This window comes from Ruditapes philippinarum, unplaced genomic scaffold (genome assembly GCF_026571515.1).
Source record: "Ruditapes philippinarum isolate M1 unplaced genomic scaffold, ASM2657151v2 ctg4455_1_1_1_1, whole genome shotgun sequence".
NCBI lineage: Eukaryota > Metazoa > Mollusca > Bivalvia > Venerida > Veneridae > Ruditapes > Ruditapes philippinarum.
The window spans coordinates 219,248-242,941 of NW_026866981.1; the positions used below are offsets into that span (position 1 = coordinate 219,248).

At 32.5% G+C, this 23,694-nt stretch overlaps 2 protein-coding genes across 3 annotated transcripts in view; one reads left to right on the forward strand and one right to left on the reverse strand.

Moving 5' to 3' along the window:
* The window catches only part of LOC132734394 (nidogen-2-like), a 29,721-nt gene extending 14,499 nt beyond the window's left edge, over window positions 1-15,222 (forward strand). Inside the window, exons 10-23 of the mRNA XM_060721128.1 lie at window positions 1,517-1,639; window positions 1,903-2,025; window positions 2,509-2,529; window positions 3,747-3,884; window positions 4,346-4,480; window positions 5,029-5,142; window positions 5,546-5,767; window positions 5,878-6,030; window positions 6,644-6,763; window positions 7,230-7,345; window positions 8,395-8,573; window positions 9,191-9,472; window positions 13,142-13,260; window positions 13,879-15,222. Of these exons, the coding sequence (XP_060577111.1) occupies window positions 1,517-1,639; window positions 1,903-2,025; window positions 2,509-2,529; window positions 3,747-3,884; window positions 4,346-4,480; window positions 5,029-5,142; window positions 5,546-5,767; window positions 5,878-6,030; window positions 6,644-6,763; window positions 7,230-7,345; window positions 8,395-8,573; window positions 9,191-9,472; window positions 13,142-13,260; window positions 13,879-14,018 (1,985 nt within the window). The 3' untranslated portion in view covers window positions 14,019-15,222. The remainder of the gene's footprint in view (window positions 1-1,516; window positions 1,640-1,902; window positions 2,026-2,508; window positions 2,530-3,746; window positions 3,885-4,345; window positions 4,481-5,028; window positions 5,143-5,545; window positions 5,768-5,877; window positions 6,031-6,643; window positions 6,764-7,229; window positions 7,346-8,394; window positions 8,574-9,190; window positions 9,473-13,141; window positions 13,261-13,878) is intronic.
* An 87-nt stretch (window positions 15,223-15,309) lies between these two features.
* Window positions 15,310-21,812, reverse strand: LOC132734400 (uncharacterized). Of its 2 annotated transcripts, XM_060721138.1 has the most exons (5): window positions 21,534-21,812; window positions 20,579-20,675; window positions 19,600-20,037; window positions 15,911-16,096; window positions 15,310-15,545 (listed from the first exon to the last, which is right to left on the reverse strand). In XM_060721138.1, the coding sequence occupies exons 1-5, from the start codon at window positions 21,702-21,704 to the stop codon at window positions 15,346-15,348; spliced, it is 1,092 nt and encodes a 363-aa protein (XP_060577121.1). In that variant the 5' UTR covers window positions 21,705-21,812; the 3' UTR covers window positions 15,310-15,345. The 2 variants fall into 2 exon arrangements, with proteins under 2 accessions (XP_060577121.1, XP_060577122.1); XM_060721139.1 differs by lacking the exon at window positions 15,911-16,096 and having other exon boundaries at window positions 21,534-21,811.
* Window positions 21,813-23,694: the final 1,882 nt, after the last annotated feature.

Below are 23,694 nucleotides of genomic sequence, written 5' to 3' on the forward strand. Positions count from 1 at the left end.
AAATCATCAATGACGATGCAGTATCGTAACTCATCAACTTGAACTATATCAAGATTTTCATGATAAGTTCCAACTTTGAAAATATCTCTACAATTGACCCTGAAACGCCGGTCAACCACTTCCGTTTGCGTGAATAAAAAGTCCAAAAACTCATCCGTGGCAATACCGATCTCCGCTCTTTGCTCTTTGTCAGTCTTCGGTTTTAAAACTTTTTCTTGTATATCTTCGAAGTATTTTGTCAGTCTTTCATACAACCAGTCTTCGAATGCCAGTTTAGTCTTTGGATCAACAGCTTTATCATCTTTATCACTCGGTTTGCTATTTTTCTTTCCGTTGTCACCAGACGGCTCGATAAAAGCCCGCGTTTTAGATACAGCACGTGCCGGCTTAACACCAGTTTTGTTGTTTTGATTTTGAGAGCTTGTCTCTGGTGCTTTACTTTCATTATTTCCCATTTTTCTAAAATTTTACATTTTAGCAATTTGTTTTCCTCTAGATAAAGATTGAAAGGAATATAAAGTGGTAGTATAACAATTAAAATTGAAAGGATCTGTCAAGATCGATTCGATTTTAAAACAATACCGCTTTTGTTGTAACGCTCGTTTAAGCATTACCTTGAAATATGATATTCTACCTATCAAATGATTAATATCTGACAGAATATAGGCTAACTTTATCGCAATAGGCCCGAGCTTAAAAAGTGTGGTACATGTATAGTTTTAGTTTAAAAACAATACATGTAGTTTATTTGAAACATTTTTAAATGCGTTAAGCATATGAATTCATTATCCTTGTACTGTAGACTTTCTATGTATCTGACATGTACCGTATGACAGAATGCATTTCTTGTTTGAGAAAAAATTGTGTTTACACACATGGACCAATATTAGATTGTTATTATAATATAACTGTTATCTAAAACAAGAAGTTAAAAAAGACACTAAGTAAATAATTATACAAACCGAAGCACTCACATTCGAATAGTGATATTATAGGTATATAAGATAATTCAAGACAGATGAAAGATAGGAAACAACTATTTAATAAGAAATACTAGTAAGGTAAAAACTATAAGGTGAGATTATGGTCTATGATGCACGGCTCCATACTGGATATATAGCTCTCTTAATCAACATCTCTATCAAAGAAGGGATTTTCTTCATCTCCTTTAGTTGAAAGTAAACATCATCTTTTATTTGAATGTCATCGCTACATTGACAGTATGGATTGTCTTCTTATCACATCTAATATTTTCTTCACGCTTTGTTAAAGGGAAATACAAACCTTAGCGATGGCTCCACCAGGAGGTTGTTTGATGCCGTACATACCTAAACCAGAGAAAGCTGGTGACTGAGCATTTTTCACATTTATATAAACCGTCGTAGTGTCCGAAAGTATGATATCCGTGTACAGTGTAACATGCTATATGAAATGCTATTACCAAATTCTTTCTGTTTTATCATTGAAGATGGTATTTTATTGTTTCAACTGTATGGTTATATTTTTTTTCATTAAGGAGTGGACCCTTGCTTGGACGGGGCACAGAATTGTGACGCAAATGCCGACTGCATTCCGTCGGGTAATTCTTACGTGTGCGACTGTAAAACAGGCTTCGTCGGCGACGGGAACACATGCACAGGTATTTGCTTATCCTGTTGTTGTTTTTTACCCTATCATCAGCCCTATTGGATCCGCGCATGTATATCTCTTCTTTAAAGAAAATAGCATTTTATTGTTTGCGTGCATTTTTTAAATATGAACATTTATAATACATGTACGTTTATCTGTAGAAACAAGAACTTTAAGAATAAATAGTTGGTGAAATATTTCAATTTCAAATAAGAAAAAGATAAAAATGTATATAATGAGTACGTCGAAGTTTTCTTACTTTTCTAATTTTAGACGTTGATGAATGTGACCTTGGCCTTGACACATGTGACGACAATGCCGTCTGCCAGAACACCCAGGGATCGTTCACTTGTCAGTGTGACTACGGTTACCGTGGAGACGGTATAACATGTACACGTAAGTTATTGTTTTACATGTTTCAATGTCTGTAATTCATTGTTTATAAGTGATTTACTCATTCAATTAAACATAGCCTGTGTTTTGTCTGGTACTTTTTTTGGTTGCTTTTAGAAAGTAGATTCGTTAGATTTAATTTATATTAAATGTATTTGAATGAACTAAAAAAACGTGCAACTATATATTACGTTTTCTATGGAACGCCAAGCGAACTTTTACTAGTACTTAATTATTAGAACCTCTCTCCAATTATTTGAATATTTCTGTCTATGTCTTGTGTATTCTTCAAGTATTCGGTGAATCGTATAGAAAATAGTCTTAACTTTTGTTGCTGTATCTCTGCATATTTTGACACAATTATACGAGTCACATTGAAAAGAGGTTCAAATATTTGAGTAAAGCTAATTTGGCGTTCCATAGTTATTTACTGTTTAGTATGATATTGAGTACATTGAAAATGACATTGGCACTTACTTACAGCAGAAGTGTACGAGGGCTCAGGAGGTAGGTGACTTTGTTGGTGACGGTGATTTTTTTTACTATTTAACCAATGTTTTATTTCATAAAATCAGCTTTACTGCCGCGAATGTTCACATCATATGAGCCGCGTCATGACAAAACCAACGTAATGGGTTTGCGACCAGCATGGATCCAGAACAGCCTGCGCATCCGCGCAGTCTGATCAGGATCCATGCTGTTCGCTATCAGTTTCTCTACTTGTAATAGGGTTGGTAAGGGAACATCATGGATCCTGATCAGACTGCGCGGATGCGCAGGCTGGTCTGGATCCATGCTGGTCGCAAACCCATTATGTTAGTTTTGTCATGACGCGGCTCATATCTGTTTGTGAGATGAAACCATTATGTTGCTCATGAATGGTTAATTGAATTATATGTAGGCTCAGATTGATGTGTATTTTGACAGAATGCAGCTTTAACGTGTGGTTTACAGTGAAAAAAAATTCACCTAAAAATGTGTGATTTGATATTTAAAAGAAAGGTGTAAAGAAGAATTAAAATGCAGTTGATCAGTTATTTAAGGCATTAAAATTATCCTTTCAAATAAAAATCCTTTTTCTCATCAAATAAGAGAAATCATCAAAAAATACATCTGTATTAAAATTGTCACCTTCAAAGATGTGGTTGGCCATACAGTTTGTAGGTAATTTCTCTTACAATCAGTGCTGTATGGGTAAAGTATTCAAATGCCGATTATACTGAAAGTCTTATCTGCAATGTTTATAATTATCACAAAGTTCTTATCATAGTTTCACTTCTAACACTTTTTAATGTATTACAATAGATAAATAATTTGTTGTAGGGGCATTGGACATGTTTTGTTCACTGTATTTTAATAAATGCATTACATATGATAATAACATAATGACATGAATCAGTTCCAGACGGTATAATGACTTAATATAATTTTTGTATAATTTATGTATAATACTTTCAAAACTGTTAAATATAGTAAATTCTGTAATAATTATCATGATATTGTAATGTTGGTGTGATTTATATGGATAATCATTAACAAAATATTGTGTCTTTGTGTTGCAAAGATTTTCTTATACGTAGAAAATATAAATTGATTAAATAAATAAATGAATAAATAACCATTATAAAATGATAAAATGACAACTGAGCATGTTCCAAATTTTGATATAGTGACTTAGCTAGCAGAAGTTTAGAGTTTTTAAAAAAAATTATTTCATTTATCAGGTGATAACGTAAGACTATGCGGTGATGAAACTTGTGATGACAATGCTCGATGTGTGTTCAATAGTGTCGAACAAAAACCCATGTGTGAATGTTTGTCTGGATTTAGACAAGATGAATACGGAAGATGTCGACCAATACGTGAGTTATTAAATTGCCTTCATTTGATTGATTGATTGATTGATTGATATTTGTATATAAATCGTAAAGTATGCATTTTCTTTCCACAGTTATATTTTTATTTACTGTTAGATATGTAATTATGTTTGTATAAATGAATAAATTGCACGATGTAATGTTTTATTATCCTTTCAAGCTGTGGCGTTATTTTGTACATTTTTATTTGAAAACTGTACATACTACCGTCCCGTCCATGCCAAATGCACGATGAGTTATATTGTACGTAGTCCTCTTTTGAAAGCTGGATATACGTCACATGATCTTAGTCAAAATATGTTGATGTCCAATGCTGGATTCGGAGAGATTTTCTGTATGTTCCAGGTCAGAATCAGAGAAATTGCCCATACATAACATACTGGTAGCACAACGATTAGTCGGACTAAAAAAACACCTTTATATATTTTTCTGTGACTATATTTCAGCGTTTGCGTGTAACGAGGCAGATATTTGTCACGACAATGCTGACTGTGTATATGATGAATTAAGTGACAGTTACGCTTGTCAATGTAACGAAGGTTTCAGTGGTGACGGACTCTACTGTGAATCAACTGAAGTCGGTAAGTTTGATAAATGGCAATGTGTGTGTGTTTTGGGGTTTAACACTTAACCTGCCGGATGACTTAAATGGATTTGTCCAGGATTGTCCATTATCAATTTTGAGACATAAACATGAAAGTACAAAATTGATTAACTAACAGTATAGAGCCTGGTCAGACAGCAAGGTTTTGAAGGTTGGCCCGGCTCTATAGATCTATTGATGGTAAAGGCTTATCACTTTCAGTTCCGACAGGGGAAGGGTTAACAATGACAGACACTTATAGTAGGTTGGTTCAATATCAAAATGCAATAGCAAGATGATTTTTGTTGGTAATGATAATGATATATGCATATTTGTTAAGTTAAGGAGTGGACATGGAATAATAACAACAACTTATAAAATCACAGAGAATCATTGGTTCAGCTGGAACTGGGGCGTTTCCATGATGCCGATATAATGTACTTAAATGTTTAATTATTATGATAAACAAATTAATTGATGCAATCAATTCAATTTTTTACAAGGGCATGAGACAAAATAATATTTTTTTTTCTGTTTGAACTACAGGTCAGTGTGACTGTGACCCGAATGCAGACTGTGTGATAGATCCAGACCGGATGATTTACCGTTGTGTATGTAAGGAAGGATACACCGGTGATGGCCGGTACTGTAACCGAATCAGTAAGTATGATAATCTTCATTCTTTGCCTACCTGTGCTTCCGATTTAAAGTGGCACACCTGCTGATGAGAAGTGTAAGTTACAACACAAGGGTATTATAAGGTCTAACTGTGCAACTTACATGCAGTAAGTTTTGAAAGATATAGTAAGATACTGCATTTTAGTATTTCATGGTGTTCATTTTAGTATTGCATGATCTGTAAGTAGGCTATTTATTCTGCGAGTAAGCTATTTGCCTGGCAAGTGTTCGAGGATCAGATAAAACTACATCTTACTACAATTGTTGGTCCGCCTTGTTAGGTTCAAAATGTGTTAGTATAAGAGAAACTATTCCGTTATTAGAGATAATAAGATATTCAAAGCAGACGAGATATCATTTTATAAACATTTTGTTTTTTATTCAGCTGATATATCACGTGTTTGTGACGACTGTCATCCGAACGCTGTATGCCGGTATGACCAGTCAGAGGGAAGATACGGATGTGTTTGTGCCCCAGGGTACCAGGGAGATGGCACGCGCTGCGTTCCATACAACTGCCAGGACGCGGATATTTGTGACGTCAACGCCAGATGTACACAAGATAGTTACGGCAACTATGTTTGCGCATGCAAATCAGGATATAGAGGTACGATAATTTACAAATTATAACAAGTCAACAATATTTTGAATTTATTCTCTACATATTCATGCTTGTGTGTCTATGATGTAATTTACTATTATTTTTGTTAACAATAGGGGATGGACGTCGTTGTATTGCTGAAGGGTGCAACGCGTTGAATAACTGTGACGCTAACGCCCAGTGTTTGCCCGACCCCAGGGATACAAGTCGGTATATGTGTAGATGTAACTCAGGGTACCAAGGGGATGGTCTGGTTTGCATCAGGAGAGGTAATTTTATCTATAATTCTATAGAAAGTGTAAATTACATTTTTTTAATAATGTTGTTTAATATCACCATGATATACTTTAGCCAAATTGTGTACCACTTCACATCTTTCAGCTGGTCTTTCTCAAATAGACCTATATTTTTCCCTTAGCTGAAAAAAGAATCTTTAAAGTTTTTTTTAATGAAAAGAAAACATTTTTAAAAATTTTATTTTATTATAAAAAGTTAAAAGAAAGGGGATTTGTGAATTTTTTAGTTGTACCCTTTAATGAAGTGGAAAATTTCTCCCACCAAGGTAATGTGTTTGACCCCTTTCCCCACTTGAGTATAGGTGCGCTGTAAAGGGATACGACGGTGTGGTACAGTGCAGACCCGTGGGAAGTTTTATTTTTTTTTTGCATATATGTGTATGAATAAAAATTTTAAACATTACAAAATTTTTTTTTCTAAAAAAAGTGAAAATTGATCGAGCTACAGGTAAAAAAGTAACAGCTAAGAAAATAAAAAACAAAATAATTGCACATTTCTTGTTACATGTTCAAAAAAAATAGAACTTACTATATGCAAAAATATTCCAGTTGTTTTCTAGAGTTGTTGTCAATTCTATTTATAAAGGTGTTGACTGTCGACGAGATACAAGATACTGTGATCCTAACGCTGCATGTCTGTTGAATGTGGACACGTTCATCTGTGTGTGTAACCAAGGTTATCGTGGTGACGGCAGAACTTGTCAACGTAAGTTTACTCTCAGTTCTGGCTTCCAAAATTGTATAAGCCGCTTTTTAAATTTTTTTTGGTCTCCCTATGGCGTTGTCTTCACAGTATAAAAACGGGAGCTTGAGCTAGTTTACTCTCAACATTAATATGAAATATTGAAGCTAAAATTTGATCCTTTTCTCTGATAATAATGGTATTTATGGACACAACTAGCGCTGTTTGTATAGTCCAACAAAAATGGTTAATTTTAATTTTTCGATTATGATATGGATATGCCGAAGTGTATATTTCCTCAGTTTGATTTCCTCAGAATACCTTATATATGTATATGTAAATGCTGAATTACGCTGAATAACAAGTTAAAATGATCCTTCTTAGTACACGTTTTGGAGTAGAGTCCAAGCATCCTTAACATATAATTTTCACCTGAAAGAGTATAAAACTTATATATCATCAAGTAAATGTTTGACATTATATATTTTAGCTATGCAGGATGAGATGATTATCTTCTCTTTTCACGCGGCTACTCAATTCATAAAAAGTTGCCTACAAACAGAATGGCGAGGACTCCGATGGGTCCAGAGTTTTGGTATGTCCCAGGTATGAATCTTTTAGATCTACACAGTATATAAAAATGAGCCGCGCCATGACAAAACCAACATAGTGGGTTTGCGACCAGCATGGATCCAGACCAGCCTGCGCCTCCGCGCAGTCTGATCAGGATCATGCTGTTCGCTTATCAGTTTCTCTACTTGTAATAGGGTTTGTAAGCGAACAGCAATGGATCCTGATCAGACTGCGCGGAATGCGCAGGCTGGTCGGATCCAAGCTGGTCGCAAAACACCATTTGTTTGGTTTTGTCGTGAACAATGGCCAAATGGGCACACTAATCTGATTAATTTATTAATAAGTACGTGAGTGGAAAATTAAACCTCAATTAAATTTAAACATACATACATGTATTTCACTGTAGTTTACATAGATATTGCAATCAGATTCTTTGACAGAATGTACTTTAATTTTGTTCCGTCCTACTTGATATCACTAAAATACTTATATCAATTGATATTTTCCAGGTGAAGTCACTGTTAATTATATATCACATTTTCCTAGTTTCAGTTAAAATTCTAAATTTTCGCTACAATCTAAATTTCAGTATTATAATGTATTCTGGAAAAAAAGGCGATAAGATAAAAACTGTAAAATTTGGCATTTTACTTTACAAAAAGTGTGAACAAAAAAAATCCCCTGTGAAAAAAATTAGTTTCTAAAAAAATATGGGACTTTTTGTTGCAGAGAAATTGCAATAGGGATAGGGCCGATTTTTTTGACATGTTATTGGGCTGAGTTTCCGGTGGGAAAATTCCCGGGTAATTTGGAAAGGATTCGAAAGAACTTGTTAAGGTAAAAATTTTTTAAAAATTGGATTCAAAATGTGCACAATTTTTGTTTTAAGATATTTAACTCAGGTGCTATTGCTCATTTACTCGGTTGAATATTTTTAGGCTTTAAAATAAGACAACTTTAAGAAAAATGTGATTTTGCTGAATTACATATACCCCTGAATTTATAATAATTATTATAGATCTCTTGCTTTATCTGGCTCACATGTTTCATATCATACGAATAATATGAAATATTGAATTTTCATTTTAGGTTTTAACTCACCAGAAGGTATAGCTATTGACTGGATATCCCGAAACATTTACGTCACAGATTCCGGCCTTGACATCATCGCTGTTGTCAGTATCAACGGTACTAACCGAAAAACTCTCATATCTGATGACCTCATTAACCCCCGAGCTATAGCTCTAGATCCTTCCAGGGGGTAAGTAACACAAGATTTCAATAGGTCCAGAAGTGTATAAATCACATCTATTACCAGTTTCAGGGGCATCCGCGGCCGAATTGTTAAGGTCGTTGACTTAAATCACTTCCCCATCACCGCTGTGTGCTAGTATTCCGCCAGAGACTGTAGATTCTTTTATGTGAAGAAGCTATCCAGCTAGCCTGCGGAGCGTCAGTGGTACTACTCAGGTGCCCGCTCATTTCTGAAATAATGCACGGAGGGGCACCTGAGGTCTTCCTCCACTTGTCAAGCTGAAAAGTCGCCATTTGACATCTACTGTGTTGGTGCGACGAAAAACTTAACCATAAACAAAATAACCGGTTTAATAATTTGAAAGAAAAATGCAAACAGGCTAATTTTGAAATGAAATATTGTTTATTATAAACTATATAATGTCTCATTTTCCCAGATAAAGCTTGAACATAAAGTATATACAATGTATTTAGATTCATGAATGATAGTAGAAATCGTGTTATAAGTAAAGTATATGACTGTACTTGTATAATTGTATGTTTTTTTTTTTTGTGTGAACCATTAGTTTTTCATCTAATTATCTTGATTTATTAGTAACAAAATATAATTATATTATGTTTCAGCGTCATGTATTGGACGGACTGGTACCGAGGTAACCCAACCATCGAGCGTTCTAACATGGACGGATCGGAACGTGAGGTGTTTATTGACACAGATCTTGGACTTCCTAACGGCCTTACTATAGATTACTACACACAACAGGTGTGCTGGGGAGACGCTGGCGTGAACAAAATTGAGTGTGTACGTTCCGACGGTATTGGTCGTCGGGTAGTCACATCTGATGCACCTTATCCATTTGACCTGACTTTCTACGGCAACACAATTTATTGGAGTGACTGGACCCTGTGAGTTAACATTTCTATCATATTTTATATTACTCTTATCATGTATTCAGTATTATCTTCAAGAGGTAGTAGATTCTATGACCGGACAGGGTTTACTTAACAAGTCTATCTGTGAAGTCATTATTTTTGAAATTGTGTGTACAGATTAATATTCCACATTATAGAAATAATGCGGAATTTCGACATTATATCAAATAAATACATGTACAATGTACATATATTATACTTAAACTCCCCTTGTTCAATGGATTTAATTAACTCGGTACATTGTTGAAGCAATACATAGACAGTGGACGCTTGCACAACCATGATCACAAAGTTAAAAAAGTTGCTTATTTCACAGGTTCTAACATTTTTTTCATTCATTATACCCCCAAAAACGAAGTTTGGGGGTATATAGGAGTCACCCGGTGGTCGGTCGGTCCAGACGTCCGTTGCATTTTCCTTGTCCGGAACATAACTTGAAGACTTATGGTTGGAATTCAATATAACTACACACAATGGTCAAGCACATTGAGAAGAAGTGCAGTGCACAAGCACCATAACTCCATCTTGACTAATTACAGAGTTATTGCCCTTTGTTACTTTTCCTTGTCCGGGGCATAACTTGAAAACTACTGATTGGAATTCAAAACAACTTCATACAATTGTCAAACACAATAATGGGAAGTGCAGTGCACAAGAACCATAACTCTATGTAAAGTAATTACAGAGTTATTGCCCTTTGTTGCTTTTCCATTGCTATTTTTTGTCCGGACCATAACTTGAAGACTAATAGTTGGAATTCAATATAAGTACATACAACGGTCAAGCACATTGAGAGGAAGTGCAGTGCACAAGAACCATAACTCCAATCTTGATTAATTACAATAGTTATTGCCCTTTGTTACTTTTCCTTGTCCGGGAATAACTTGAAAACTACTGGTTGGAATTCAAAACAAACTTCATACAATTGTCAAACACAAATAAGGGGAAGTGCAGTGCACAAGAACCATAACTCTATCTAAAGTAATTACAGAGTTATTGCCCTTTTTGTTGCTTTTCCATTGCTGTTTTTTTGTCCGGACCATAACTTGAAGACTAATAGTTGGAATTCAATATAAGTACATACAATGGTCAAGCACATTGAGAGGAAGTGCAGTGCACAAGAACCATAACTCCATCTTGATTAATTACATAGTTATTGCCCTTTGTTACTTTTCCTTGTCCGGGGAATAACTTGAAAACTACTGGATGGAATTCAAAACAACTTCATACAATTGTCAAACACAATAAGGGCAGGCCTCGACATTAGCGGTGGTCCGTTGGTCCGAGACCACCTGATTTTGGCAAGGACCACCTAATTTTAAAAGCCGCTGGTCCGTCGGACCACTTGAATTTTCTGGTTGGTGCAGACTCATTTGGGAGAATGGTGATTTTGTTCAAAACATGTTGTAAACATTTTCTTTAAAATCATTTGTCCGATGTACATGTATATGGTTCATTAATTATCTGATTAGTTAAAGAAGTTCTTAAAGTCATCTATAACTTTCATTTTAAGTCGCTAAAATTTGGTTTATGCAAGTTAAAAGAGTTTAGACTTTGTGATATCAATTAAGGTACAAAATTCATTCAAATGATGCTAATAATTATGCATCGTCGGATACCTACGGTGGAACCAGTAACATTTATGTTATATTACATGTTTATTAACCGACGATGGTAATTATGATATTGTATGGGATATAAGATAAACTTAAAATTTCATATACTTAATAATGGCAGCAAACAAAAGGAACTGGAAAAATACATCTAGTAATTCTTTCCTACTTATCTTTATTTTAACTGTTAAACGATAGAGATCCATTTCCTCTAGAGTTAAATTACTTTAAAAGGTTAAAATACTCAATGTCAAAAATAAACATCAAACCAACAAGCAACAGAGAGGTAAAAATTAGGTATTATACATCTGTGAGAAAAAATAAGCTTAACTATAGTTATATATAACATTAGTTTTATTTTTTTATCCTCTAGCTATTTCCTTGTTTTAAGATAATTTATTAGTTTTATTAAAAATGTTAATCTATAAAAGATACATGTAATTATAATAATTAAAGAACATAAATAAGAGCCCTGTTGTGTATTTTTGAATGACATATAAAAAACCAAATAACTTTATGATAAAAAACCTACTAACTTGCTCTCCTTTATTTCTGATTAGATAAAAATATATATCTAAAATATCTGTTTTCCTAAGGTTAATGCTACATCTTTGTCATCAATTTTAAACATATATTTTTCTAAATTTGCAGTTAAATGATATAATAATAATTGACCACCTGACTCCTGGAAGGACCACCTTAATTTCAAATCTAGTGGTCCGGCTAACCACCTGCTAAAAAAGTTAGTGTCGAGGCCTGATAAGGGGAAGTGCAGTGCACAAGAACCATAACTCTATCTAAAGTAATTACAGAGTTATTGCCCTTTGTTGCTTTTCCATTGCTTTCTTTTGTCCGGACCATAACTTGTCGACTAATTGTTGGAATTCATTATAACTTCATACAATGGTCCAGCACATTGAGAGGAAGTGCAGTGCACAAGAACCATAACTCCATCTTGACTTATTACAGAGTTACTGCCCTTTGTTAATTTTCCTTGTCCAGAACATGACTTGAAAACTACTGGTTGGAATTCAAAACAACTTCATGCAATGGTCAAGCACAATAAGGGGAAGTGCAGTGCACAAGAACCATAACTCCATCTTGACTAATAACAGAGTTATTGCCCTTTGTTACTCTCCATTGCTTTTTTGTCCGGAGCATAACTTGAAGACTAATGGTTAGAATTCAATATAACTTCATACAATGGTCAAGCACATTGAGAGGAAGTGCAGTGCACAAGAACCATAACTCCATCTTGACTAATTACAGAGTTATTGCCCTTTGTTACTTTTCCTTGTCCAGAGCATTACTTGAAAACTACTGTTTGGAATTCAGTACAACTTCATACAGTTGTCAAGGACATTAAAAGGAAGTGCAATGCACAAGAGCCATAACTCCATTTTGACAAAATACAGAGTTACTGCCCTTTGATACTTTTCCTTGTCCGGAGCATAACTTACAACATTCTGGTTGGAATTCAAAACAACTTCATACAATGGTCAAGCACAATAAGAGGAAGTGCAGTGCACAAGAACTATAACTCTATCTTCAGTATTTATAGAGTTATTGCCCTTTGTTCCTTTTCTTTGTCTTTCTGGACTTATTACAGAGTAATTCAATTAAACTTCATCAATGGCCAACCACATTGAAAGGAAATGCAACATACAAGAACCACAACTATCTTTAATTGCCCACAACCATAACTCTATATTTCAATTCTTTTACAAGGTATTCTGTTACTAGTAACATCCTCATTTCCGAAGCAGTCTTGTGGGGGTATTAATCACATTTAGTGATAGTTCTAGTTGATGTATAAAATCGGTGTTAACAGATGAATAAGACATCTTTGAGTGCATTCCGGCGGGTGAAAAGGGAGATTTAGTATTTAATCATGGTATATACCGCAATATACAGTATTTAGTGTGGTGCTCCAACTCACTCTGAAGCAACTATCAGTTATGTACATTATGTAAATATCGTATAGTTTATGATAATTAAAAAAATGAATATCGCTTTTGTTATGTTACAGAAATGGTGTTCCGAACATAAATCGTGATGGGGGAGAGAGAGGGGAACCTTTGACCCTTCCTGTCGGCGGCAACGGCCGTCTATATGGTATTGCTGCCGTTGGAGAATTTTGTCCCAGAGGTAAGTTTGTTATTATTTTAAAAACATTTTTTATTATGATGATATAAATTACTGAAAGTTAATTTTATTCCAAAGATTTGTAGGTATTCTTTATCAGATAATTTTATGTGGTGTTTTTTTTTCGATTATGAAACAAATCTTGTTTTCATTTAAACGTCAGAGGAGAGTGTTGTTTTTAATTTGTTATATTTTTTTATCATATTTATTATATTCTTTGCAATGAAATATTGAGAAATATTAATGAAGTAAAATGCATATGTTAATTTTCCGTATTTTCACTGTAAAAAATTATTTTTCACTGCATATTTTCCGTTCTTTCACTGGTGTCTTGTCGGACTAATTTTCTTCTAAATTCAGCCAATACACAAAATTAAAGGGAACTACTTTCGAATTGTACTGTCAAAAAGAGAGAAAAACTATATAATAAACAGATTTTTTTCTATAAAGACAGGATAAAATTTCTTTTCGTGGTATTTCACTTGTGATTACCGTCACTCGTGAAATATTTATTTTCATACCACTCGATGAAAATAAATTCCGTATTTATATTATGTAAAAATTGAATATCCTCTATATGTTTAACAAATTTGCCATATTCAATTTTTTTTATTTTTTCAGTGACAAACGCGTGCTTGCGAAACAATGGTGGATGCAGATATCTATGTCTACCTACGCCAAATGGGGGCAGGACTTGCGCATGCCCAAATGACGTGGATGCTGTAACGTGTTCTGAAATTGGTTACATTTCTAAAAAATAATAGAAGAGACATTTTATTAGTTTATTGTGTAAGAAAAGTTGATTGAATGAAGTTAGTTGTAACTGTAGCAATTCAATTGAGATTGTGCAATTTTGTTCTCACATATATTAATGATGGGCTACAATCACTTACATTCTTATTTTAACCTTATACTTGTCAATTTTTTATTCTACTGTTTTAGCTTAAAGTTTTATGGTTGCATTTTATGGATGAAATTTAGGAAGAGAAACAATTATGGGAAATCACTTCAAATAACGTCCAACATGAAACATTTATTTTGCCCATGGCTGCAAAGTACTTTTTAGCAACCGTGTTTTTAAAGTTTTGTCTTAGCAATATTACTTTTTATAAGGTGCATATTGTTTTTAGTTTAATATCAGCATTTTAGTATGAATTTTTACTGGTCTTGTTTGCCATTGTTGTTACCTATGTTAAGGTTTCACTTGCTTTTATGGGGTATATACAGGTTATTGACTATGAACCAATGTAGCTGTTTCTATATGACCCAATTAATGTATCTATAAATGAGTAAATGATGTGTTTTTAAAAAGAATTCTCATTCATGTTGTGTTCAGCCTAATATTTGCTTTTTTGTAGGCCCCTGTTGCTGTAATTTGCATTGTTGTAACAATAGATGTCGTATTGGCAGTAGGATGTGTGTAAAAAGTATGTTCTTTCAGCAAATACTGCATGAAAATCAAAATATTTTATGTCTGCTCCGAATGACAAAATTTACTGCAGTGAAGGACAAATACTAAAATATGATTAATAAACTTGTAGATTGAGGGTTTAAAATCAAATTTTGCATTTCTCTATAAAAATTATTGATATATTTAGGATTTTTTTTTCGTGATTTGTATAAATACCCAACTAATTCCTAAGTTGCTACCTAAATGTTTAGCAATTTGAAAATATAAATTAAATCATATATTGCTGTAAGTGAATGTTTGCATATTTGTTATCTAGTAAACGTCTGTGTTAGTTTGATTTACCAAAAAGAAACATAACGAAATCCTTGTGTTGATAAGATAAAACTTTTTGCACACCCTGTACTGTCTCAACCTAGGTTATAGCTAGATAGATATAAACTTTCATATGTTTAACTTCGAGTTTAGTTATAGAAAAAGAACAAAAATGTTTTGAAAAGAAAACTGGTAAACTTACAACAATTACGTTAAATTTTGTAATAAAATTATAGAGAAGACATTGTTGTTTCTTATCTGTACCCAACTATGTGACCTAATTACAGTATACACTACGAAAACGATAAAAAAGTGCAACAAACTAAATATTAAACAAAATTATGGTTTATTTTTTCTTTTATATATTACTTTGCACTTTCCATGTCCCAAAAGTCATCGTATGACGTGTTAGAGGAAACTGAGCTGGATCTAGAGCTCGAACTTGACGTGTCCGGTCCGTCAATTTTGCCGATGATGTGTCGAAGTTGTTCGGTCTCGGACTGTGACGATATCGTATGGTACGAATAATCACTGGAATCACTCTGGCAGCTTCGTGGTCTAACTCCTGAAACAAAATGGCGGTTTTTCTGTGGCAGAATTCTTACAAATGAAATTTACAAACCAATTTCTTAAAATGAAAGTTTGACCCTATTTTCCTGACGTCTTTAAAGACAGATAAGTAGATCTGCCTTCATGTTTTCGAGTTAAGCTCCGAAAAAGTGACAAATTTATAGGCATGATGATATCTATAGTAACATTTTCGAACGTCAGCTGTTTTTTCATGTGATTGAAATAATACGAACGAAATCGTGGTTCATTCTTTACAAAATATTTGAATGTATGAAATTGACAAATTTCTTAATAATGTTTGTCCATTAAACTTAAAAAAAGAATTGCAGTCGTAAAACGTTTTTATTATGGAATGGTTACCTTTGCATGGTGACGTATTGCGCTCCAACTCTGGAGAATCTGGCTTAAAAAACGGAAAGTTTTCTGTTGTTTTTGAGGTAAGATCTTTTGGCTGGACCTCTTCTTGAGGGTATACTGTTTCTGTGTTACAGAAGCTTTTGGTAGCACATTTTCTCTGTAGTTCAGCACGTCGGCTAAGAAGCCTCTCTGGAGTGGTATAGATGGATACAGAAAATAAGCTATTTTCGCGAAACGCTACGAAAATAAGATTTATTTTTGAAATAGTGCATTTATCTGTTTAAATTATTATGTAAGTTATATATTTATGCATTCTTTGGATGATTTTACAGCAAATTAAAATTTCAGAACCAAAAAAAAAAAATATCTAAAAAAGAGCAGTTTAAGCCGAAAATACATACGTATGAATATAGCTCAAATCGCCGTGTGAGCGAAAATAAGATCGGGTCTACGAAAATAAGATTTATTTTTAATATAATGCATTAAAAATGCATTTTTGTTGTTATTAAATGATTTGTATGAATGAAATTATAAAGAATGAAATGTTTTTTAATGAAATATTAACGTTTGTCCGGCAAATATGGTAAATATCCCAGAAGGCATGCGAAAATAACCCAAGAGGGCGACTACGAAAATAAGATCATAACTTATAAAATTGTATTAATTGCAGAATAAATCTTCTTATAAAACAAGAAAAGGTAGTGGGGTGAAAAAGCATCAAAATAAAAGCAAGAATTAACTAGTGCGAAAAAAAACCCAGAAACAACTACTACAAGAATAAGATCTACTGTATATAGAATATGTACGAAAATAAAATCTATAGTGTATTCTACGAAAATAAGATCTGTAAGTATGGTAATTATGTAGTTATATAGTAGTAGTAGTATAGTAGTTTATTCTTTTATTCCATTAGGATATATGCCCATGATGGCATTACAAGCATGTTATAAATGGCAAACAATGACAAGCAAAATGTACATAAAACATCAATAATTGGAGAAGTTCGAACATAACATAAGAACATACACACACACGCGCGCATGCATTCACGCTCGCACGCACGCACGCACACACACACACACACACACACACACACACACACACACACACACACACACACACACACACACGCATATATATATATGTACATTCATATAAGTCTTACGGATGTAATGCGCAGATCATATTGATATACATGTATTCATAAATTATATTTGATACATTAAACCGATCTCAGTCATTATGTCTAAAACGACCTCCATATCGAGCTATTGGTCTTGACGAGACGAAATTCAAGACCAATATTAAGGAGATATCGTAAGTATTTCATAAGTATTTCACTTTAATATTTTCTTTAAAGTAATAATATTTAACATTTAATAAGGATGTAATCTTAAAATGCATCGAGAGTTGGAGAGAAAAAATAAATAAATAATTGTATCTACGCATTACTTCCGTACAACACATTATTTCAATAATAATAATAATTGTATCTACGTATTACTTCTGTACAACACATTATTTCGCTTTTCAAAAGCTTTAGATACATAAATTCCAAATTTCCTAACAATTTTTACATTTTCTATTGTTAACAATTCATTAAATTTAATCATGTTTGGATGCTTCCAATATCTTTTATGTATATATATTTTCCTTAAATCAGTGTACAATGAACATTCAAGAATAAAATGATATTCGTCTTCTAACATATTACATATATTACATTTTCTTTCATCAATTGGTGTTCTTAATGGTCTAGTTCATCTACCTGCCTCTATTTGCAATCTGTGAGAAGAAACTCTTAATCTTATCACTTATTAACTGTAATGTGATCTAGATATTCTTGAAACTTGAAAACTGCTATATTTCTATAAAATAATGCTTGTGGTGAACTTTGTATCCAATCATGCCAGTTTTGAAAAAAATTATCTTTCAATCTTTGTTTTACTAATTCTAGAAATATGTCTGCATTTCCTACATTTTGCTGTAACCAAACTTCATAAAAACCTAAAACACATAATACATTTTTCAATCGTGAACACCAATTAACTTTAGATGGATTATTTTCAAAATCGTTCTTAAGCAATTGATATATCTTATAAATGTACCTATTCTCGTTACTTCTTAAATTTTTTATCCAGTATTTAATGATATTAAACAAATGTACATTCGAAAATAAGGTTATACGAAAATAAGACCTCTTAGTTAATAATACCTGTATGAAAATAATATATGTATGAAAATACTTATACTTGCACGAAAATAAGATCCAATTGAAAATCATGATGATCTATACAAAAATAAGATCTGTAAACAATTAAAACCTGTATGAATTGATATTTGTACGAAAACAAGATCTAATTGAAAATATGATTGTTGCCAAAGTAAGATATATATACGAAAATGAGCTATGTTTTAAAAAAATACCTGCATGAAAATACTATATGTACGAAAATAAGATCCTATTGAAAATGTTATCTATACGAAAATAAGATCCGTAAAAAAATTACTGTACGAATTGATATATCTGCACGAAAATAAGATCTCTGCAAGCATAAAATCTGTATGAAAATATTTTTTTCAAGTAAGATTTTTACAAATATTTTTATAAGGTCTGTGAATATGAAATACGAAAATAATACAAATGTGTTTGTATGAACATAATGTCTGTCTCAGAATGATACGGAAAAAAAAGAGATCAAAATCTGTAAACAATAAGATGTCTAGATATATGAAAATAAAATATCAATATGGAAATGATTTATACCAAAATAAAAGATAATTTAAAATTCATGTGATATAAAAATAATATCTACATTTAGTAAAAGATCAGTATATAACTTTATTGCTTTAATTAGATAATGCACGGACAAGACCTTTCTATTTGAGACAAGGTAAAAAATTATACAAAGTATGACACGTGCACATATTATATTATTATTTTCGTAGTCGTTGTTTTATGTTATTTTTGCAATTGTTCTTTCTTTTATTTTGATACCTTTTCACCACAAACATTTCTAATCTTATAAGAGAACATTTAATTCTTAAAATTTATTTGCAAAATCATAAAAAATAAAGTTAATACTATTTTTAATATAAGTTATGAACCATGTAAATCTTATATAGCCTATATTTTCGTAGACGCAATTTTGGTTATATGTTCATGAATGCGTTCTTTTTATAGCACAGACGTCTTATATTTCATTACAAAACATTTCAATCTTTATTATTTCATTCATACAAATCAATTATTAATAACAAAAATACGTTTTAAATACATTATATCAAAAATAAATCTTATTTTCGTAGACCCGATCTTATTTTCGCTTTACACGGCAATTTTAGCTATTTTCAAACGATCAAACTTCAAACTTTAAATATTTTTTTTTTGGTTCTGAAATTTATTATTTCATTCATACAAATCAATTATTAATAACAAAAATACGTTTTAAATACATTATATCAAAAATAAGTCTTATTTTCGTAGTCGCGACCTTATTTTCGCGAAAATAGCTTTTTTTCGGTATCCATCTATACCCGTAAGATTTTCAAAAATAATACGAACGAAATCGCGGTTCAGTCTTTACAAAATATTTAAATGTATGAAATTGACAAATTTCTTTATAATGTTTGTCCATAAAACTTAAAAAAAGAATTGCAGTCGTAAAACGTTTTTATCATGGAATGATTACCTTTGCATGGTGACGTATTGCGCTCCAACTCTGGAGAATCTGGCTTAAAAACCGGAAAGTTTTCTGTTGTTTTTGAGGTAAGATCTTTTGGCTGGATCTCTTTTTGAGGGTCTACTGTTTCGGTGTTACAGAAGCTTTTGGTAGCACATTTTCTCTGTAGTTCAGCACGTCGGCTAAGAAGCTTCTCTGGAGAATGCAAAAGCTGTGCAACAGTGTTGCAGATGAGATTCGGCTGTGCAGACGCTGTCTCTTCAATGGCGTCATTGTGAGCAGACGGCATAGATACATGCAAAAATGACATCTTTCTAGTAATAGGTTTCAAATCTTCCTGGTTTCCTTTTACACAATGGTTGTTTTCCTGAACTGATGGTTTAATGAGAGTCTCGAGAAGCTCGTCTAAATTTTGATTGTTTCCCTCCAAGTCACCGTCGTCTGATTCTAAAATAACGGTTAAATAATCTGTATACAAAACGAATATAGTGTCCATTTTTCAATTTATTAATGCAAATATATTCTGTCTTAAGTTCGGAAAATATACATTTTGATAGTTCATGAACAATTCTTGAATTTCCAAGCTCAAAATTCAAGCTTAAAATTGCTTGATTGAATCGATTATTTTTTCTGCTTTCAGGGAATTTGTGAAATTAATGCGCGCGTCAGTTGATACTGACGGACTATTTGCGGATTTGGTAGTTAAGCGTATTAGGCTCTGCAATTGTGCTACCATTATTTGTTTGGTCTGCGACCCAAACAAATAAAAACTATTTGTAATTGTGCTACCATTATTTGTTTGGTCTGACGACCCAAACAAATAAAAAAAAAACGTAGAACTTAACGATACGGTGGTATCCTTGTGATCAAGACAGTGATCAGGCGACATTTAAAAAGAGCTAAAATTACACAATGTCTGTTTTCACTGGTCTTTCTGATTATAAATTAGTTTAAAACCAATTAGTGTTTCGTATGAAACATGTCTTACCATCTGAATCTATGATATAATGGGACATCTTGTTCTTTTTATCCAAATTTTCACTCTGTGACACGAGGTATGGGTCTATCCCAAAGTTTGGACAACGCTGAAATGGTAATGATTGACGTTAAAATACACATTGCTTACAGATACAGTTACACATATCGATCTGTAATAAGAAATAAGAATAATATTTTGCATATTAATAAAAAAATAACATGTGAATTATTGTGTGTATATTGATATATAAGAACGTGTTTTATGTTTATTTTAAGATGTTTTTTATGAAAAGAAATAGGGCGAATATTCGACTTAAAAATCGTGAGATTGAAGTCACGCCCACTTATCACCGTACATGTGACATTTTACAGCTAAGCATTGTAGCACTAAGCTTTATGTAAGTTTTTCAAAGTTTAGCAATTAGAGGAAAATAAAATTTACAAAAAATATTCATCATATGTAATTGAATGTTAGATATTCCGAAGAATAGATAACGGGAAAAAACACTTTATTTATAGTTATTACAATTTAGTTGAAGTTCATATCAACTTGTCATTTGTAAAGACAGTTAAAAGGCCTATGTTATTACTCTTCTAAATTTGGGATTTTGAATTCATTTTGAATTAAGTGTTGAAATACTTTATATCTGAAAATGACTGACACACTAAAAATGACTGACACATATGATTTAAACACAATGGAAGTATACTGTTATGTTCTTCTACAATTCTGATATATAAAGTCTGTTCGCATTTTTATGCTAAAGACAATTATAGTAGATATCATGTTCCCAGGCCATATGTAGGCCTAGACCTTTTATTCAAGCCATGCACACCAAAAAAACAGTTGTTTGTTTCTTTTTAAAATAAAAGAAAAAAATAGAAATTCCAATGATAAACGAAGTCAAATATTATTAAGAATAAAGTCGAAATAATTCACATTTTAAGAAGAAAAGGAAACTTACTGTGCACGAAAAATCCCCATTACGCAATCGTGGTAAAAACTCCGCACAAGATCTGCAATAATTGTGTTTCTCACACCAGAGCTTTCGAACCCTCATTTTCCTATGATGGCACATGTGACACATCCCGGACTCATAATCTCTCCACGTGCTATACTTTCTTTCAGAGCTCATTATACCGATGCCCTTTGCTCACAGCTGCTGTCGTACGTTTCCATGATTTCATTAAGATAATGTTTATGACCAACGTTGTTGCGATGTGACGTCATTACGACGCCAGATGGAACCGTATTATGACGTCATCATTCTTACTTCCGAGACACATAAAACAAACTTAAAGGGACTCCACTGAGGTTTAAAAGCCTAAAAACATAACATTTGAATTTATTACATAAATGAGCTGGGACACTTTAAACAGAAGTATATGCAAATATAGTAAGAAATATACTTTGAAATAAATTGAAAATCGTATTCTTATGCTTTTCTTTGCCCGATTTGAGTGAAAAGCGTTTAAACGCTTTTCATTTTGGGTATTTTTTTTACAATTTGAATAATTATTCTGGAAAAACAAAGTGCGCGAATGATATGAAATTTTGTACAAAGATTAGTGGTCTAAAAAAAATTCAGTCCCATCATCTCAAAAAACCTTAGTGGAGTCCCTTTAAAGGAACTACACTGAGGTTTATAAGCCTAAAACATAAAATTTTAATTTTTCACATAGATAAACATGAGCACTTGAAGCAGAATATTAATACAATATAACCAAGAAATATAGAAGAAATACATTGAAAATCATAATTATGCTTTTCTCAGTCCAAATTGAGTGAAAAGTGTTTAAACGCTTTTCAATTTTGGGTCATTTTTCACTATTATAAAAATTATTCTAGAAAAAACGGAGCAAGCTAATGATCTGAAATTTTGCACATAAGTTATTAGTATAGATCTACATCAAATGGAGTAATAATCTCAAAAAATTATTTCCAGTCCCGTCATGTCAAAAAACCTCAGTAGAGTCCCTACGCGTACACGTAGGCATTTTGAGCATTTCTTTAAACTATAGAGAAAGAGATGTTGTGTGCATAAAATCTAGCTAGTAAGACTTATAAGGACATTTACATTTTCCAGAATTTAATTTACGGTTTAAAATTGATTTTAACAATCAAAGTCATTGTCGGTCTATTCGAACTATATAACCAGGACGGACAATTGATTAGGACTAAGCGACTTAACCATTTGGCCTCAAAGTTCCTTAGTTATCTAATGGACTTTTGTTCTTTTTGAAAACGATTCATTATATAAATCAATATGTACATTTTATAAAGAGTTAACACTTCGAAACTCCTCGCCGATTATCCATGATCATCTCGGAAACGATAGGGACTGAAAATAGTTCTACCACGTAACTTTAATTATTTTAAAAAAAGATTGCGTATGAGGTCCTTATCTGTTCAAAGATAGCCAGAAAAGTCCGAAAAGCTGGGATTAGAGATTTTACAAAGTTCAATGTATATGAATTAAGACGAAAATTTCCAATTATCTATTTATTGAACAATAATGGCAGATTTTACAATTGTTAAATAAATAAGTAAATATTCATTTAAACAAGAATACATGGAAGAAATTGAGAAAGGCGAAGATGCTGTCAATAAACACTCATCATAGAAATATTTAGAACACTAATCGGCTCCTTAAAGTTAAAACGCTTCGTTTTATGAAATAAAAATAAAATCTGAATTTAGGTCAGGGTGATCAATCAGATACATGTATATAAGATATAGGCCTACAGTTATTGTATCGCAGAGGATAATTTAAGCGGCGGCCATCGTGAACTACATACCACAAAATGATCTGATATATTTATCTATTTTACAATATTTCAAATAATGAGAACTTACGTAAAATCATATTTATGAGATAATAAAGTTAGAGCTTCACCAGATTTTACACAATTATATTCACAGCGGTCTGCTACTGTACTGATCAGGGGAAGTAACCGCTTCGGGGAGTTTGTATTTTATTTAGGAAACAAGCCTTGCTATAGCTAAGTACTAGCAAGATTTTTTAATCTATTTTAAATGTGAATAAATAACTGATGGTAAGTTTGAAAGAAACAGATTTGACAACATGCATATCCTTTTTTATAAATAAACCAAATTAGAAATAC

Excerpts from the sequence above, each read along its gene's own strand:
- LOC132734400 (XM_060721138.1), bottom strand. The coding sequence starts at position 21,704 with ATGAGCTCTGAAAGAAAGTATAGCACGTGGAGAGATTATGAGTCCGGG. Across the intron at positions 20,038-20,578 it reads TTATATCATAGATTCAGATG|AATCAGACGACGGTGACTTG; the intron begins GTAAGACATGTT and ends CCGTTATTTTAG. Across the intron at positions 16,097-19,599 it reads CAATACGTCACCATGCAAAG|AGAGGCTTCTTAGCCGACGT; the intron begins GTAATCATTCCA and ends ATACCACTCCAG.